The 21,563-nt window shown below is 40.0% G+C and overlaps 1 protein-coding gene across 1 annotated transcript in view; it reads right to left on the bottom strand.

Annotated features, from left to right (window-relative positions):
- Nucleotides 1-21,563, bottom strand: part of LOC124253924 (leucine-rich repeat-containing protein 71-like) — a gene marked incomplete at its 3' end in the record, with an annotated part of 49,414 nt that overhangs the window by 19,945 nt on the left and 7,906 nt on the right. The window contains 5 exon segments of the mRNA XM_046687772.1: nt 3,357-3,432; nt 4,764-4,855; nt 5,606-5,621; nt 5,807-6,022; nt 6,980-7,092. Of these exon segments, the coding sequence (XP_046543728.1) occupies nt 3,357-3,432; nt 4,764-4,855; nt 5,606-5,621; nt 5,807-6,022; nt 6,980-7,092 (513 nt within the window).

Here is a 21,563-nt window from a genome sequence, read left to right as displayed (position 1 = left end):
TCAAAATGTATTTTCTTCTATGACGCCAAACTACTTTACAGAGAGGTCATACACGATAATGATAAGGGGGATAACTCCGCTATATGCAGTAACACTAGGTCAATGTAACTCAGATCACTTGGAGAGAATTTGTTGTGGATACGGGACGCTTCATATTTTCGTTATTTTATATTCATGGTGAACCACACTATTCCAATTCAAAGTTCCCCAATGTGAACGGATGCACTTTGGTAGTTTCACAATTTATAAGAAAAGATGACAACGTATCATATGTGAAAGCACGTAATAGCCGATTTGAATGGCCCTATCCGATATATAAGTTAGTTCTTAGATTCCCATATTCTCCGCTTGTGTAGATGTAATTTGACTAATTTTGCATCGTTATTACCAGAGTACTAGTCATATCTTCAAATGTAACGAAAATTGCTGAAAATAATACAACATTTTAGTTGACGCCATCGCTTGTTTTATGCATTTATGCATCGCCAGAAAAAGACGACATTGGTATGCTGATTAGTATATATCTCACTTAATTTCCATTAATTGTATCAAAGGTCTGACTTCTATGTCAGAATTTTACACTCTTTAGACAAAACATAAAATGACTGATTTTTCCATTTAAATAGTGTCCTGAATATATCAACAATTAGACGGTTTGACAGCGATCTTATTGTGAAAACCACGCCAAGACCTGTTTGGCATCAATTTAACGTAAATAAAAATAATATTTCCCAACACCCTAATATTTTGTTTGGGATAAGAATTTTGTTTGTTTATGATTATGAAGCTATTTCTCTTCATACGCATGCAATGAAAGATGCTTAAGGATAGCTTTTATATATGGAACTATATATTAAAATATGGATATAAGATTTGTCCTAATTAACACATGAGATGGTATATATATTTTTCTACAATTTTCCTATAAGTAGTTAGAGTTTGATATCCTGTCATCACAATATTATTTAATCAAATATGAATTGAATATATTATCGAAAAGCAATGATAGAGAATCATAAAACGCTTTCCCACAAACGACACCTTGCCGATCTATATGCAACATTCTTTTGTCTATAAACGACACAAAATTATGCAATGAACAAGACAATTCCTTTAAATATGTGTGCATATACATTTCATACCATATATAAACCACTGTCATTAATATTATCAGTTTTGCATATAAGGTTGAATTATATCACCGTTTCATTAACCTGTTCATATGAAATTGCAATATTAGTCCAAATAAATTGAATATTGTACATCATAGGAACCAAAGTAGATGCAGTTATGGCTACGCTTGATCTTCTAACACTTGTGTAAAGGTTTAGAATATGGTGCAATAAATATGTCAATTTTTATGTAAATATGATTCAAACAATCAAAAACTTTCAAAGAATAAAACACCGTGAAACCCCATATGCACGTATGATATGATATTGAACAAGGCTAAATGTAGATACTGAAGTCAGTTTCATGAAAAAGCATCCTAACCATCCATCCAAAATATACATCATAATACTGACAGTGTAATCGAAGGATATGGCGTTGTGTTTACTCTTGTTCGACCGACCTTCACCTCAAAGAAATTGCCTAATATGTAGAACAATGTTGACGATGACATCACTACCGCTGACCGATTTCTTACAAAATGGCGGCTTTGCTGACAAGGGTGCACAGGATTTTGCGAGGACCCTTCCACTGATTCAGGGATCGCTTGTACATACATATGAGATGTAAGTAATCAGAATGATTCTGACTATCTGTGTATGGTTATATGTTTTTAATCGCTTTCACTATAATGCGAAGAGAAAAGGACAGAAATGCAGATAATTACCGCTTGTCGCTCTGCGTGATTTGGCGTCAGTCATGGCCACGCTGCACGGAAACTTTGACAATTTCTTATGAATTATCAAATCATTGCATTGTATCTATTTATAATTTCCTATTTCTTGCCACGATACTCTTTCCATGTATATTCTAAAGGTATCGAGCCATTGCAAGCAATGAATAGACGGATGAAAGTTGAAAAATTTCAGAAAAATGCTACGCAGTGTAAAATCGAATTTGTCTTTGTTTACATTTCACACAAACGCAGTCTTTTCAAGCACAGCCGCTCGTTTTCACACCCAATATGTTTCGCCTCATTTTATCTAGACAGTTATTATTGGTGACACAGACCAGTTTCAAATTGATTCTAAAATGTATGGGGAATTCAGTGATGCATTTTTCAAGCTGAATATGAAATATAATGCATTGATGTAATAGGTGTCTCAATACCGGCCTTCATCAAACGCGGATTTTGTAAACACTATCCAATATGGAAAGCTTCACGGTGTTCGTAAGTGCATTTTCGAAAACATCCCAACCGATTCTAGATTCATCGGCAACGCTTCAGAATTATAATTAGCGATTTCATGTAAACTGATATCAGTGATCATGAATAGGTTATTTTTAAATTCAATACTCCCAGGAATTATCCGATTTTCACATTTCAAAACATACAGCAAATAACGCTGTGAATCGCAATTTCGTACTGTGTCAAAAATGTCGCCATTTTCGATGAAGCCCATTTTAAAAGGTCATTTTCAGCACTTTAGCTTTGTCTAAAATAATACTGGATGGTATCAAGAAACAGGAAATTACCCGCAGAATTCGAAACTGTGAAGTGTATTTGTGTACGTGGGATATTTTGATTTTTATTCGACTTCAAATTGAGGGTTGAAGGGGAAGGACATATATGTCCCTGTGGCATCCAGGGGGTTAACAGTGTTCAACAGTCTTAACATTTTTCAACAGTCATAACAGTGTTCAACAGTCTTGACAGTGTTCAACAGTCTTAACAGTGTTCAACAGTCTTAACAGTGTTCAACGGTCTTAATAGTGTTCAACAGTCTTAACAGTGTTCAACAGTCTTACAAGTGTTCAACGGTCTTGACAGTGTTCAACAGTCTTAACAGTGTTCAACAGTCTTAACAGTGTTCAACAGTCTTAGTAGTGTTCAACAGTCTTAACAGTGTTCAACAGTCTTGACAGTGTTCAACAGTCTTAACAGTGTTCAACAGTCTTGACAGTGTTCAACAGTAAGCCTGGAAGAGCTATAATGCTGATATGAAAGACATAAGATAACATTTCCAAGATTCATATACCAACACAGAATCAATGGAATTACTTTCAAACCAGCTGGCTTACTTTGTACATAAAGTTTAGGGGGGACATGCTTCTCCACAAAAATTACAATCACAGCCCCCCTTAGCCATAAATTATGAATGGTCCTTTAGTCTCCAGCTCCATGGTGACAGCTATTTGACAACACATTTTCCAATTTCAGTAAAATGTTTAAATAACCGACTCACTTGATTGTATGTAGCCTCTCCATGGCCGGCCAGCACTGTTTGAATATGTTCATCATACACTCGTCAACCTTCCAACCTGGAAACAGAAACCATGGGTTACTTCCCTTGTCCCATGCAGCCTCCTTCATGTATATATACTCCTTCAGCCTCCGGATGTATATTTCAGTGAGTGTCCACATATACCCACCACGGATGTATATTTCAGTGACAGTGTCCACATATACCAAACCACGGATGTATATTTCAGTGAGTGTCCACATATACCCCCCCCATGGATGTATATTTCAGTGACAGTGTCCACATATACCCACCATGGATGTATATTTCAGTGACAGTGTCCACATATACCCACCATGGATGTATATTTCAGTGACAGTGTCCACATATACCCACCACAGATGTATAATTCAGTGACAGTGTCCACATATACCCACCACAGATGTATATTTCAGTGACAGTTTTCACATATACCCACCACAGATGTATATTTCAATGAAAGTGTTCACATATACCCACCACAGATGTATATTTCAGTGACAGTGTTCACATATACCCACCAGATGTATATTTCAGTGACAGTGTTCACATATACCCACCACAGATGTATATTTCAGTGACAGTGTCCACATATACCCTCCACAGATGTATATTTCAGTGAGTGTCCACATATACCCACCACGGATGTATATTTCAGTGACAGTGTCCACATATACCCACCATGGATGTATATTTCAGTGACAGTGTCCACATATACCCACCACGGATGTATATTTCAGTGACAGTGTTCACATATTACCCACCACAGATGTATATTTCAGTGAGTGTCCACATATACCCACCACAGATGTATATTTCAGTGACAGTGTCCACATATACCTGCCATGGATGTATATTTCAGTGACAGTGTCCACATATACCCACCACGGATGTATATTTCAGTGACAGTGTTCACATATACCCACCACAGATGTATATTTCAGTGAGTGTCCACATATACCCACCACAGATGTATATTTCAGTGAGTGTCCATATATACCCACCACAGATGTATATTTCAGTGACAGTGTCCACATATACTCACCACAAATGTATATTTCAGTGACAGTGTCCACATACCCACCACGAATGTATATTTCAGTGACAGTGTCCACATATACCCACCACAGATGTATATTTCAGTGACAGTGTTCACATATACCCACCACAGATGTATATTTCAATGACAGTGTTCACATATACCCACCACAGATGTATATTTCAGTGACAGTGTTCACACATACCCACCACAGATGTATATTTCAGTGACAGTGTCCACATATACCCACCACAGATGTATATTTCAGTGACAGTGTCCACATATACCCACCACAGATGTATATTTCAGTGACAGTGTTCACATATACCCACCACGAATGTATATTTCAGTGACAGTGTCCAGCTTGTCAGGGTTGTCCATCTCCACCTGTATCGATGGCTTGAAGTGGCTACTCAAACTTGTCCTTCACAGTTAATGCGTCTTGGGAGGAGGCTCCACTGGCTCTGGTAGCAGGCAATCAGAATTCAGTGACAGTTACACAACCTTTTTTGTTTGTTGTTTTGTACTGCACTTAGCAATATTCCACTCATATCAGAGAGGTCTGTAAATATTCGAGTCTGGACCTGACAATCCAGTGATTGGCATCATGAGCAACAATCCATGCAATTAGGACAAGATGACATGTGTCAACTAAGTCAGTCTGACCACTACATGTATTTAATCGCCTCTTATGACAAGCTGCTGCGGAACAACATCACTACACAGCATCCCTCCAGGTCTAGTAAAACATGGCTTTAATATGCTGTTAAATGAATGTTAATAATGTTAACTGAAATGTCATTGTCAGTTGAAATGATGTTGGTTTTATCAACTGGTTTCAATTGGAATTTTTGAAAATGAAAATGAATTAATTGATCATTAAGGCTGATGCCAAAAATTAATAGGAACAAGCTTCTTGTATGATTCAATACATAAAGGCATGATACATGGTTCAAACGGAGAAGACCTCATATTCAATTCAACAGATGTAAACCTCAAGGACACCCTTAGTTTTGAACGCTGTGTACTTAATAACACATCATATTCATCCCGTATTTGAGGACTGGTAGTTTAAAGGTATAAAAAAGGAAAAAGCAACAACACAATATGATTATAAATATATGAAATAAGATTTAAATAAGACTTTATAAAATAATTAAATGACTAAGCATACACAATCAAAAACCACACTAAAAGAAGGAAAAAAAGTAATGATTGAAAATAATTGAAAACAGCCCCTTGGACAAGCGATGCGATCTGCATCCCTGATGGTCCTCAAAGAAACAGATAAAGAAAGTAATAGAAGTGGATTTTCTCTTTAATACTAGAAATAAGCAGATGAGAAGAAATGAAAAGAAACAAAATAAACGTTTACCACCATCCTCGTCTAACAAAGGTTCCGGGTCTGGTTCCGGGGCACTGACTTGTTTGTTTTTATCCCTTCCCTTCTCTGGTTTACCTTCCGCAACCTGACTGGGAGATGGCGCCGTCGGCCGAGGGCGTGGAACTATCTGTGGGACAAATGTCATGTCTTGCCTATGACACAACTCAGCAAAGTCGGACTGGAACAGCCCGGAGCAGTTGTATGGCTCTGAAACAAACATGAGTCCAATACTTTGTGATCCTGTTGCAGCCAAGATTGAAAAAATTAACTTGAGGACCAAACCTGTCACTAAGAGATTTCCTCCCCTCCTCCATTGTCACATGGGTAGACAATGGGAATGTTTTCATATATAGTATCCATAAGGAGAATTGAATCCAGGATGCAACGATTAGGCTATTTTTACTGCAAGCTGGACATAATACATCAGTAATAATGGATATGAATAACCTCTGATATATTATACCAAACACAAATTGGATTTGGTCCTGTTGTGAAGAGGCAATCAATGTTCTGCTTCTGTCTCAGAGATGCTTAAAACTATAAGGACATGATTCGTCAAGCTCCAGGTCTGAAATCTAATTAAAGTTATCCATCAAGTTGCTAACCTGTCGAACAGTATTCAGTCAAAATTATCAAATTACAATAAAGATATCTTGAAACTACTTATATTATCTTAAATTGATAAATATAAAACAATTAAAAAAACATATCAATATAACCAGTAAACAAAAAAGCACCTGTTTACTAATTTTGACCAACATAACAGCAAAAGGAAATTATCTTCAAATTTCTAATATAGAAAAGGAGGTGATTCTCAGGTCCACTTCTGAATTCTGATTAAAGACAATGATCAAGTTGTTAATATGTCCAACTTTCTTCTCCATATAAGGATATTATGTACCTCTTTCTACAAAACCTTCATTGTTATCTTGATGTCAAGGAGAGCATCTCAAAATAAATTCAGGTTTTCCATAATACTGAACATGTGGAGTGTCAGTGTTAAGCAAAGGTAATGATACTATTGATAGCATGATCGGTTTGAGAAGCTATGCTTAGCCCTAAATAAGAATACTAAAATTATAACTTTCTGTCTGTCTGACCTATGTCAGTCACCAATTCTAAATCCTAATTACAGAGACAAAAGGTATTGCTATTATTACAAACCTGGGGTTTTGTTGGAATCCTCGTCTTGGGCATCTTGACTTGATGATGACTGGTTCTTGTCTTTGCCTAAAGTCTTGTCACCCTTGCGACCCATTTTGATTCTTGCTGCGATGCTGAAATAATAAAAATCATGATAATAGTGGAATGAATCATTCTAACTCAATATAACAGTCTGTTTGACACAAAGTAAGGCGAAACCTGACACTTGCATAATAGTCACAAATTCCAAATCATCATGGTTACGTGTTTTGTGCCTTATCAGAATTTTGAAAACACTAGACACTAGACAACATGGGGTATTTTGATAACTTTTGATACTATGCAGCATACACCTGGCGACTGGTGGTGACATGTTGGCTATATCTGTTCGTCAATTGCCGTCGTTAATAACAGATCTGATTTCATGAAATGTAATGCCGAAATTCGAAAGGATGATGACATGATTAACTGCAATTTCTCAACAGATGGCCAACACTGTCTAGCCTGACATACACGAGAATATTATGCCGTCATCTGTCGAAAATATCATATGCATACAAACAAACATGACACACATAATATGAGGAAACAGTACTTCGTTCACTGCTTTCCTCCTCTTTCCATCTGCAACCATTTGTAAACAATCGTTCACCGAATTGCATTTACCGGAAGTAAGCGGAGTAGAAATAGTTCATCTATAATAGTCCAGTGCTCCGCTTTTGGACTTGTACCAGAGACATCCATATCGTTCCAAAGATCAAAACAATGTACGATCATCCTTGAAGATAAACTGACATGTTAGAGAGCCATCTCAAAATAGAGATATTATTACTACGCCAAGTGATTAGCGAGCCTAGCAACTGAATAAGAGTGGTCTCCCTTGGCACACATTTCAAACACGGGCGCAGTCTTTTCTGTGCCACTTTTGGTTCGCGTTTTTTATATCTTAAACACAAAAGGAATCAGTGTGTGAATAAGAAAATGACTGAATAAATTAAAAGATTAACAGACACGTAAAATTAATGACGTATATGTAACAAGTGAAGGCTGCAACACAAGACCTTTTCAAGTCTGCCAGGTCCATAGCTGGGGATGCTATTGATATTGTTATGATATTTCTTTAGTGTTATATACATCAATGAAAAATGGAGAAAAAAAAAATTTGTAAACTTTTGTTTTTTTCGGCCCATATAACTAAGAATAAGGCCCTTGTGACATTTTGTCACGGCCCGCTTGACTTTCACTACGGCCCATTTGACTTTTTCATCAGCCTATACTTGGCACTTCTCAGCCCTTTTGCCCAATTGACTAGATCCCATGTAACAATGTAAAAATGATTTAGTTCCGAGTAGTAAATGTTCCGGTTCGGAATAAATGCCGTGAAATAGAGAATGGATGACACGAATAAAAAATCCGCACATACGGCAAATATTCCATCGAACAGGTACAAATACAATAGGCCTAATCTATTCCAGTCATTATTGAATGCAAAATGGATTAATCCAACTTGTCCACATCCGGGATGTCTACTAACTTCAACTTGGTTACATACTGACTGTAACCTGGCTACAGACTGAATGTAACTTAACATGTTGACTGTAATTTGATTACTAACTTAACTTGGTTACATGTTGACTGTAACCTGGATACTGACTGGCTGTAATTAACTTGGTTACATCAGAGACCATATGGTCTCTGGTTACATGTTGACTGTAACATGGATACTGACTGACTGTAATTAAATTGGTAACATGTTGACTGTAATATGGATACTAACTGTAACTTATTTACATGTTCACTAACCTGGCTACTGACTAACTGTAACTTGATTACATATTGACTGTAACTTGGCTACTGACTGTAACTTGCTTACATATTGACTGTAATCTGGATACTGACTGACTGTAACTTGGTTACATGTTTATTAACCTGGATACTGACTGTAACTTAAATTGGTTACATATTGACTCTAATCTGGCTACTGACTGTAACTTTGTTACATATTGACTGTAACCTGGCTACTAACTGTCACTTTGTGACATATTGACTGTAACCTGGCTACTGACTGACTGTAACTTAGTTGCATATTGACTGTAACCTGGCTACTGACTGTAACTTGCTTACATATTCTCTGTAATCTGGCTACTGACTGTAACTTTGTTACATATTGACTGTAACCTGGCTACTGACTGTAACTTGGTTACATATGGACTGTAATCTAGCTACTGACTGTACTTTTGTTACATATTGACTGTAATCTGGCTACTGACTAACTTTATTACATATTGACTGTAATCTGGCTACTGACTGTAACTTTGTTACATATCGACTGTAATCTCGCTACTAACTGTAACTTGGTTACATATTAACTGTAACCTTGCTACTGACTGTACCTTGGTTACATATTGACTGTAACCTGGCTACTGACTAACTGTAACTTGGTTGCATATTGACTGTAACCTGGCTACTGACTGACTGTAACTTGAAATTGCATATTGACTGTAATCTGGCTACTGACTGTACCTTGGTTACATATTGACTGTAATCTGGTTACTGACTGTATTCTGGTTACATATTGACTGTAACCTGGCTACTGACTGACTATAACTTGGTTGCATATTGACTGTAACCTGGCTACTGACTGTACCCTGGTTGCATATTGACTGTAACCTGGCTACTGACTGTAACTTGGTTGCATATTGACTGTAACCTGGCTACTGACTGTACTCTGGTTACATATTGACTGTAACCTGGCTACTGACTGACTGTAACTTGGTTGCATATTGACTGTAACCTGGCTACTGACTGTAACTTGGTTACATATTGACTGTAACCTGGCTACTGACTGTAACTTGGTTGCATATTGACTGTAATCTGGCTACTGACTGTAACTTGGTTGCATATTGACTGTAACCTGGTTACTGACTGTAACTTGATTACATATTGACTGTAACCTGGCTACTGACTGTAACTTGGTTGCATACTGACTGTAATCTGATAAATGAAGGTAACTTGGTTACATATTGGCTGTAACCTGGCTACTGACTGTAACTTGGTTGCATATTGACTGTAATCTGATAAATGAAGGTAACTTGGTTACATATTGGCTGTAATCTGGCTACTGACTGTAACTTGGTTACATATTGACACTCATCTGATAAATGAAGGTAACTTGGTCACATATTGGCTGTAATCTGGCTACTGACTGACTGTCACATGGTTACATATTGACTGTAATCTGATAAATGAGGTAACTTGGTTACATATTGGCTGTAACCTGGCTACTGACTGACTATAACTTGGTTGCATATTGACTGTAACCTGGCTACTGACTGTACCCTGGTTGCATATTGACTGTAACCTGGCTACTGACTGTAACTTGGTTGCATATTGACTGTAACCTGGCTACTGACTGTACTCTGGTTACATATTGACTGTAACCTGGCTACTGACTGACTGTAACTTGGTTGCATATTGACTGTAACCTGGCTACTGACTGTAACTTGGTTGCATATTGACTGTAACCTGGCTACTGACTGTAACTTGGTTGCATATTGACTGTAATCTGGCTACTGACTGTAACTTGGTTGCATATTGACTGTAACCTGGTTACTGACTGTAACTTGATTACATATTGACTGTAACCTGGCTACTGACTGTAACTTGGTTGCATACTGACTGTAATCTGATAAATGAAGGTAACTTGGTTACATATTGGCTGTAACCTGGCTACTGACTGTAACTTGGTTGCATATTGACTGTAATCTGATAAATGAAGGTAACTTGGTTACATATTGGCTGTAATCTGGCTACTGACTGTAACTTGGTTACATATTGACACTCATCTGATAAATGAAGGTAACTTGGTCACATATTGGCTGTAATCTGGCTACTGACTGACTGTCACATGGTTACATATTGACTGTAATCTGATAAATGAGGTAACTTGGTTACATATTGGCTGTAATCTGGCTACTGACTGACTGTAACACGGTTACATATTGTCTGTAACCTGATTAATGTAGGTAACTTGGTTACATAATGACTGTGAACTCTTTTTAACACAAGATTCATTTAGAATCAGCAGTTCGCATTCTGGGGAATCTATTTTCATAAAAAATGTAAAGAACTTTCACACATGATAATTGCTCCTTGATAGCCACATGATTTGTTCCATATGGAACAAATACTGTAGGAAAAATCCTTTTTTATTTTCTGTTCCCCACGCGCCCCAATTTTTAGACCACCCCAACAAACAAAACCTTCTTTTAGACACTTTAGGGTGTGTGTGAAAGTTCCTATTTACCCGGAATAAATTCTCTGTACACGGAACGAAATAATTGTTCCGCATGCACTATTACAGAAACAAATATTGGAATGAAAAGTTCCAACGGAACCTTTACTATGGGGGAACCAAATCTTTTTTTACAACAATACACAATTCGTCGCTTTGATATGTTTCCTGATGAAAATATTATGTTCATAACTGACGCTCCAAGGATGTTACTGTGTATCTAGCTCGTTGAAAAATGTGAATTTGCAAAAGAATAATTCTGCTTTGCTTTCATCTAATAAAGTATAATTAGTCCCAAACAAAGCACCCATTTACCAAACATACCCAGAGTATAGTCCGACACTAACACATAGTTCCATACAAATATAAAGTCTTCGAATACGCCGCTTCGAGCAATATCCCAGCAACATCACGGCGGGGGACACCAGAAATGGGCTATTCGAACGTCCCAAATTCGAATACATAGTCCCACACCACCTAAAACGCATTGTTCCACACAACAAATATAAAGTCCGACACAACGAATAAATCGTTCCACACAACAAATGTAAGGTCCGACACTACAAAAAAATCGTTCCACACAACAAATATAAAGTCCGACACTACGAATAAATCGTTACACACAAAAAATATAAGGTCCGACACTACGAATAAATCGTTCCACACAACAAATATTAGGTCCGACACTACAAAAAAATCGTTCCACACAACAAATATAAAGTCCGACACTACAAATAAATCGTTCACACAACAAATATAAAGTCCGGCACTACAAATAAATCGTTCCACACAACAAATATAAAGTCCGACACTACGAACAAATCGTTCCACACAACAAATATAAAGTCCGACACTACAAATAAATCATTCCACACAACAAATATAAAGTCCGACACTACAAATAAATCGTTCCACACAACAAATATAAAGTCCGACACTACAAATAAATCGTTCCACACAACAAATATAAAGTCCGACACTACAAATAAATCGTTCCACACAACAAATATAAAGTCCGACACTACGAACAAATCGTTCCACACAAAAAATATAAAGTCCGACACTACAAATAAATCGTTCCACACAACAAATATAAAGTCCGACACTACAAACAAATCGTTCCACACAACAACTATAAAGTCCGACACTACGAACAAATCGTTCCACACAACAAATATAAAGTCCGACACTACAAATAAATCGTTCCATCACATAACAATATAAAATCGACACTCATAATAAATAGCTCCACACAACAAATATAAAGTCCGACAGTCGATCGGACTTTATATTTGTTGTGTGAAACAATTTATTTGTAGTGTCGGACTTTATATTTGCTTATGTTTGTTAGTGGCTTCAGTTCGTCACAATAAATGCTTATATCATTGTAATCATACATTCAAGCTTGAATAATTACTTTGTCGAGTAAAAGGTCATAGCCTAAGTGTTTCAAATGTCGATACATTTATCAATTCTGTAAAATACAAATATTTGAGTATTTGTGAAAGTAATCTTCGTATCAAAATATATTTAAGTGGTACTTAGAAGAGATGATACATGCTTAAGGGTAGTCACAAATATTAAGATCCCTTTTTCAGTACGCCTCAAATATCTAGCAAAGTATGTGGTAACATCAAGGTTTCACTGGAGTGTAAAGCCAAGATGAAACCCACAAGCCAATGGTAACCGTGCCTTCGTCTTTCGATGATTACTTTTCTTGTTTAATTCCGATCGTTAAGTATAAAATGGATGTCAGAATCAACATGTTTAAGCCCCCAATGTCTGGGAATATTCCAACCATTCACCGAAATACGTCTGTTTGGACAGATTAATACTGCGGCTTTTAACACCTACCCCAAGAGCGCGAGCTGGCGATATCCCCCCTCCTCATCTTTAGCTCCCTTCTTCTTGAATCTCTTGGCGGCGATCGAGAGACTACTGAGACCCATTTCGGCCATATTGTCGATGAAACTGACGCGTCTCCCTCCCTCCATGTCAGCGGTCGGGCCTATATTTCACCTAGCTGTCACCGTGGTATGCAGGGTGGATTGTGTCTAAAGCCCCCCTTCTCTGTCCGAGCTCTATGACTGTCAGACCGGCTGAATGCCTAGTGTATCAAAGACCCACTGTCGGACCTTCATACACAGTGAGGCCTTTTACAGACAGTGAGGCCTTTTACAGACAGTGAGGCCTTTTACACATATCAAAGGTTCGAGCGACACAACTTCGGGCTGGTAGAATGGGCATGTTTGTTTTGTTTGTATGTTGTTTAAAGTCTTACTTAGTAATATTAAAGCTAAACTGCCAGGCACATTAAAGTATACACTTGAAAACTGGATTTTGGAATAAACAAACAATCAAACACACAAACACACAAACAAACAAACAATCAAACACACAAACAAACAAACAATCAAACACACAAACAAACAAACAAACAATCAAACAAACAATCAAACACACAAACAAATAAACAAATAAACAAACAAAACAAATAAATAAATAAATATAAAAATAAATAAATAAATAAATAAATAAATAACGTTGCCAGGAAGATGCAAGACGGAAAACAATCGTCAAAAAGCTTACCAAAAAACAAGGGGCGGTGGGGTAGTCTAGTGGTTAAAGACCCAAAGACCCGGGTTCGATTGCCCACAGGGGTACAATGTGAAGCTCTTTTCTGGTGTCCCCCGCCGTGATATTTCTGGAATATTGCTAAAAGCGCAACCATACTCACTCACTCACTCACTCACTCACTAACAACACCTGTGATGCCTGTATCGAACACGCCAACATCGATCAACTATTTCTTGTGCATTTCATTTCAGCCCCCATTGCGTGCGTGCGTGTGTGCGTATGTGTACTTGTGAGGACTAATGTCGGTTGAGCCTACAACATGGATACCCGGCTCAGACATCGTATTCGACTCCGTGGCGATCATGCAATGGTTGTATCCCCTCAAGGTCGAGTGTGGGGCGGTGGGGTAGCCTAGTGGTTAAAGCGTTCGCTCGTCACACCGAAGACCCGGGTTCGATTCCCCACATGGATGTAATGTGTGAAGCCCATTTCTGTTGTCCCCCGCCGTGATATTGCTGGAATATTGCTTAAAGCGGCGTAAAACTAAACTCACTCACTCACTCAATCAAAGTCGAGTGACACACACGGAAACAACAAGGACCATCTTATAACTTATTTTGGTGTGACGCGTCCGGGAATCGAACCAGAGACCTTCCGCTATCGGGGCACACACTCAGACCACAAGGCAACGGAGACAGTCTTAGTGAGTGAGTTTAAATTTATGCCGCTTTTAGCAATTTCACAGCGGGGAACACCAGAAATGGGCTTCATACATTGTACCCTTGTGCGTCTTCGGCGTGACGAGCGAGCGCTTTAATCACGGCAAGTTAATGAATCAGGTGACCAGACCATCATAGTGCCCTAACGGCGTGGATTGTGGCTCATAATATCAATCACCGGATAGTCTCCTCTAAGACTCGGCTTGAATATCTGCTGTCATAAAACTGCAATATGGCAGAGTGTAACGTTAAACAACAAACAACCTATATTCTGGTAGTCCCCCTTTAACGCTTTGCTTCCACCCGCTCTTTGAGCGGTTCCCTCAAGTCAGTAAGCGTTCCATAGATTATACCACTAACATGTACGGGGTGTTTACGTCCACTCCAAGGCCTGCACATGTTAACGACAATGTAGATATCCCGCTCCATTTGCCGTAAATGAATCTGCTTGTTCCGTTTTGAATAGCAAGTGGAATCAATGGAACGGTATCAATAGCCCCTGAAAGCAGCTGAACCCGACTGTATCCCTCAGACTTTGTGTCGCTCTGTGTGGAGTCGACACAGCTATAATCAGCCTCTTGACGTCGGAACAATTAACCATGTCCTCTGTTTCTACAAAAGGTGTTTGTCTGCGAACTGACGACATACAGGCCATTACGGTGGGTCAAAAGATGTTTATATGTATATATTTATACGCCTTCATATATACTCCCCATCAAAAGTTTGGACTCACTAGTGTACATGTAGCCACATGTTACCCCAACCAATCTTATATTCTTTTGAAAAAGCTTGATGATTGTAGCAGAATTACTTGGGCATCTTATATAAGAATATTGTTAAACACGTATGGATTTGGTTTTGTGTGGGTAAGCCAAGAAGTTGGTAGCGTAAATGCTTTTGTATTTATGTTTAAACAAAGACTTGTAGATTCTGCAAAGCAAAATATATTTAGCAAAATAAATGAATCAGCACATTTATCTTATTACAAATCATTAAAGTCATTACTGGATGTTGAATACTAAATTTCTAATGTACATCTAAAGGAATATCGCCCTTATTTATGCTTATTACGTATTCGACAATTATATAATTTTGATAGTAACAAACAAGCCCATTTAAATTGAAAAGGAGCCCTAAGGACACCAGAGATTCATGCATCACTTCCGGTAGCCCGAAAACGTTGTCTAAGTCGACTTACAGTGGATGGACGCACATTAAAGTGCCTGGCAATCATCACATCTGAAGCACCTTGGCTGACCATACCGATAACCTGATTCCTTCGTCTTGTGTCAAGTGTGGCATTTTCTCAAAGTGATTGAGTTCCACAATTCCTTGTGCTTTTACAGGGCCTGGGTGCAGGTAATGCACGTGCACAACGTGTTTCATGAATGTGGATGTGTTTACAAGAAATGTCAAAGGTTCAGTTTTTAGTATCAACATCATGTGAGAGGAATGCTCCGGGACTCGAACTCGAAATGGGCCAGAATAACAGCCTTTTATCCCTACATCCTCTGTATCGCAGGACAAAATCTTCAATAGAACTTTGGTAGGTTTCAGGACAACAAATACCAATTGCGTTTTTAATGGCTTACAGTATATTATTGTTTTGAAAGTCGTAGCAATCTATAATTACATTTCCAAAAACTGTTAGAAGCGCACGTACAATCCCCACAAGCCCACAGAAATAAACTCATTTGGCCCGTTATGTCAAATAAACTCACGTGCGTGTATTTGAATCGCTCACCGTCAATCGCATGATTCTGATAAAAAAAACTTCACATTTCTGTTACCTACGTTCTTAATACTTTCAATAAGACGATAAATATTTCAATGATTTAAACAATAACATAATGCCAAAAGACGATAAATATTTCAATGATTTTAACAATAACATAATGCCAAAAACGATATTGCTGAGTGCGGCGTAAAACTAAACTCAAAGTTAGAAATGTTTTCTTCCGACTACCCCAGCATCGCCAGTGACACTGAGTGTGCGGAACTCAACACTCCAAGGAGGCACACCTATCCCAGGGAGAGTTGCCTCCCCTGCTCTAAGCAAGTTCTGCTATCTGCTAGCGTCTTACCCAATGTCCAGGGTTTAGCTAACGTTCACAACCTTGCCATGCACTCATTCGGGCCAACTCGCTAGAGTGACTTGTCGTGATAATAATTTTCAAAATAATCCTTGAAGATGAAGTTATTTTCAGCATGCTTGTCGGAAGAGACGACTGTTGAGATTTGAGGCTAGCTAGGTCAAACGCGGTGACATTATTTATGCATGTCTTTTTATTGCAGTTCAGTAGATCGGTGCTCGTAATGTCCATCACTGGATGGAGTGGTCCAGACTGGAACATATACAGACTGCCGTCACAAATCCTATAATTGGTAAGTGCGTCGTAAACACCAAACAAAAGATTTCAAAATTTGAAACATTACTGACATCACAGATCCCATTCTTGTGTCAAGGCCATTTAGGGCCCGTAAACAGGTCACGGCACTTTGCGAGACTTTAGTACTTCCGGTGACAAACAAGGTTTTACGGCATTGTCGATAGCACTGTTACAAGGGGTATATTCAAGCAGCCAAGGGTGGTAGTACACTTGGTCCAGTCTAGTGAAGTCATATATTGCGGTCGCGCAATATGGAACCAGAACTGGTTCTTGTATACATAAATGTCGCCGGAAATCTATTACCGGAAGTAGCGCCTCGCGTTCAGAGCGAGTGCATGGATAGTGTCTTGTGACGTAGTCTGCAATATTTCACATGTCATCGTGTCCCAATTGTGTACAACGATGCTCATGATGTTGACCACTGGATTGTCTGGTCCAGAATCGATTATTGACAAACCGCCGCCATACAGCTTGAATATAACTGAGTGCGGTTTAAAACCAAACTCACTCACTCACTGATATCGTGTCAATGCAAGAGGGTGGAACTATGCTTAGATGGATCACTAGATTGTCTGGTTCATGTACGGTTATTCACAGGTCGGTGTCGTATAGCTTGGATATTGCTGGGTGATGAGTTAAAACCTCACAGTTGTCATGGTAAACAAATAAAGAAGCTGTTATCCACAAGACTTGTCTTGCATCACACAATCACACACACAAATAAAATACTACCGCTTCCTGACTGAGACACAATGCAAAACACGTTATTTTGGTAACGCGAATGGGATTCAACCCTAGTTTGTACTTTACTGACAGATTGTCATCAGAAACATAACATTTGTCACGTTTCACCACATTCAAAATTAGTTGTATGATACAAAACACAAATAATCAGTATCGACGGTCCGGGTTGGAATTGATCTTCAGTAAAGCATGCTTATTGTAAGAGGCGACTAACGGGATCGGGTGGTCAGGCTCGCTGACTTGGTTGACACGTTTCATTGGTTCTCAATTGCGTAGATTGATGTTCATGCTGTTGATTACTGGATTGTCTGGTCCAAACTCGATTATTTACAGACCGCAGATGGAATACTGCTGAGTGCGGCGTAAAACTAAACTCACTCACTCACTTATACATCACCAAACACCCCCCTTCATCTTAAACAACTTACCCCAGCTTTGTCCACATCATGTTGGGCTTCTCGCCAGATGCCATCACGATACTGAGTAATCCCACTCCTGATAGTAAAGCCAGGTGCTGCTATCCTCCGATTATCTGGTAACAATAACCTCCAGACCGATATCTGATATTCTCTCAACCGCATGTACACCAGCGTATCATAAGCATGTTACGTGTGTGAAGACTCTGTAGCATCACGTGTTTAATAGAACATCCAGGTAAGGATTTTACTCTGTGATTATCTCCTACTGCGCCTCGTTGGACATTCCATCGATCCGACGCCACGAGAAGTATGTTGAAAGGCGTGTCTCTAAATATCCGTATTTGACCCTGTGACCTAAGGAAATGCTAGCATTTATGCATGTTGTCAAGAATTAAGTATTCCTGCACACCTGGTCCAAGAGGCTAGGGTGTCTAGTAATGAGAGTCAAAGGTCCAGTATTCCTTCACACGTGGTCCAAGAGGCTAGGGTGCCTAGTAATGATAGTCAAAGGTCCAGTGTTCCTTCACACGTGGTCCAAGAGGCTAGGGTGCCTAGTAATGATAGTCAAAGGTCCAGTATTCCTTCACACGTGGTCCAATAGGCTAGGGTGCCTAGAAATGAGAGTCAAAGGTCCAGTATTCCTTCACACGTGGTCCAAGAGGCTAGGGTGCCTAGTAATGAGCGTCAAAGGTCCAGTGTTCCTTCACACGTGGTCCAAGAGGCTAGGGTGTCTAGTAATGAGAGTCAAAGGTCCAGTATTCCTTCACACCTGGTCCAAGAGGCTAGGGTGTCTAGTAATGATAGTCAAAGGTCCAGTATTCCTTCACGCTTGGTCCAAGAGGCTAGGGTGCCTAGTAATGAGAGTCAAAGGTCCAGTATTCCTTCACACCTGGTCCAAGAGGCTAGGGTGCCTAGTAATGATAGTCAAAGGTCCAGTATTCCTTCACACGTGGTCCAAGAGGTTAGGGTGCCTAGTAATGAGAGTCAAAGGTCTAGTATTCCTTCACACGTGGTCCAAGAGGCTAGGGTGCCTAGTAATGAGAGTCAAAGGTCCAGTATTCCTTCACACTTGGTCCAAGAGGCTAGGGTGCCTAGTAATGAGAGTCAAAGGTCCAGTATTCCTTCACACTTGGTCCAAGAGGCTAGGGTGCCTAGTAATGATAGTCAAAGGTCCAGTATTCCTGCACGTGGTCCAAGTGGCTAGGGTGCCTAGTAATGAGACTCAAAGGTCCAGTATTCCTTCACACGTGGTCCAAGAGGCTAGGGTGCCTAGAAATGAGACTCAAAGGTCCAGTATTCCTGCACGTGGTCCAAGAGGCTAGGGTGCCTAGTAATGAGAGTCAAAGGTCCAGTATTCCTGCATGTGGTTCAAACGGCTAGGGTGCCTAGTAATGAGAGTCAAAGGTCCAGTATTCCTGCACGTGGTCCAAGAAGCTAGGGTGCCTAGTACTGAGACTGAAAGGTCCAGTATTCCTGCACGTGGTCCAAACGGCTAGGGTACTTAGTAATGAGAGTCAAAGTTCCAGTATTCCTTCACACTTGGTCCAAGAGGCTAGGGTGCCTAGTAATGAAACTCAAAGGTCCAGTATTCCTGCACGTGGTCCAAGAGGCTAGAGTGTCTAGTAATGAGAGTCAAAGGTCCAGTATTCCTGCACGTGGTCCAAGAGGCTAGAGTGTCTAGTAATGAGAGTCAAAGGTCCAGTATTCCTGCACATGGTCCAAGAGGCTAGGGTACCTGGTAAGGGGGCTCAACGGTCCAGTATTCCTGCACCTGGTCCAAGTGGCTAGGGTGCCTAATAATGAGAGTCAAAGGTCCAGTTTTCTGCACGTGATCCAAGAGGCTAGGGTACCTGGTAAGGGGGCTCAACGGTCCAGTATTCCTGCACGTGGTCCAAGAGGCTAGGGTACCTGGTAAGGGGGCTCAACGGTCCAGTATTCCTGCACCTGGTCCAAGTGGCTAGGGTGCCTAATAATGAGAGTCAAAGGTCCAGTTTTCTGCACGTGGTCCAAGAGGCTAGGGTACCTGGTAAGGGGGCTCAACGGTCCAGTATTCCTGCACGTGGTCCAAGAGGCTAGGGTACCTGGTAAGGGGGCTCAACGGTCCAGTATTCCTGCACCTGGTCCAAGAGGCTAGGGTACCTTGTAATGAGACTCAAAGGTCCAGTTTTCTGCACGTGGTCCAAGAGGCTAGGGTACCTGGTAAGGGGGCTCAACGGTCCAGTATTCCTGCACGTGGTCCAAGAGGCTAGGGTGCCTTGTAATGAGACTCAAAGGTCCAGTTTTCTGCACGTGGTCCAAGAGGCTAGGGTACCTGGTAATGAGAGTCAACGGTTCAGTATTCCTGCACGTGGTCCAAGAGGCTAGGGTACCTGGTAATGAGAGTCAACGGTTCAGTATTCCTGCACGTGGTCCAAGAGGCTTGGGTACCTGGTAAGGGGGCTCAACGGTCCAGTATTCCTGCAGAAGTAGTTCACGGAGCCCGCGTACCTTCAGTATTCCAACACAAGAATCAAGTATTTCTACACCCGTGGTTCATGACGCTAAAATAACGACAGGCTTGGATGTGGTGTGGTGCAAAGTAATCCACGATTCCTGATCGGTATCCGTCTACTCGAAAGGTCCAGAATATCAGATGAAGGGGTCCAGAATATCAAATGCAAAGGTTCATATACCAGAGGAAAAGGTTCGTATGTCAGATGAAAAGGTTCGTATACCAGACGAAAAGATTCGTATACCGGATGAAAAGGTTCGTATAGCCGACGAAAAGGTTCGTATACCAGATGAAAAGGTTTGTACAGCCGACGAAAAGGTTCGTATACCAGATGAAAAGGTTCGTATATGATCCTCACATCGCTCATAAATAAGTACAATTGCCTTTCGCACTTCTGTCAGCCGTATTCATATGTACGCACCTGCAACCCTAGATGCTCCCGCCGTCAACAACTCCTGGCCATGTCTGTCGTTCCTGTGTTAAATCAGGAGCTCTAAACATAATCCATTATTGTAGATGAACGTCGTTCACGTCCCCGCCTCATCGGTGCTCATGTTTCACACATCACTTACCGTCTATAGATCATCTCGGGAGGAAAGAGCCTATTCCCCGAACCGGGTATAGCAGGTGCGCGCCAACTATTGCAGTCCGCAAGAATCTAGCTGTTACACAAGAAGAGGCAAGGTTTGATGCAGAAAATACATGATTAATGAGAAGCTTGTAAAACTATACCTCACAGTATCGCTCTGAATCATTCAAAAGCTTCAACACTATGATTGATTTGCATTGTCTCAGTATGAAATGTACACAGTTATCTTTATATCAAATATTTTATCGCATTGGCGCTTTAAGCCAGTACTGTTCAAACGACTCGGGTGTGCGGGTTAGGAGGGCGGTGAATGGTTATAGAATCAAAGTGCATGTGTAACTCCCATCTCCCCCTCTCCCCCCCGCCCTGTTAACTCCTGTCG

Source organism: Haliotis rubra, unplaced genomic scaffold (genome assembly GCF_003918875.1).
Source record: "Haliotis rubra isolate DU_JTF1 unplaced genomic scaffold, ASM391887v1 Scf559, whole genome shotgun sequence".
Classification (NCBI taxonomy): Eukaryota; Metazoa; Mollusca; class Gastropoda; order Lepetellida; family Haliotidae; genus Haliotis; species Haliotis rubra.
The sequence above is the reverse complement of the archived record's forward strand: the minus strand, read 5'-3'. Positions and strand labels throughout refer to the sequence as shown.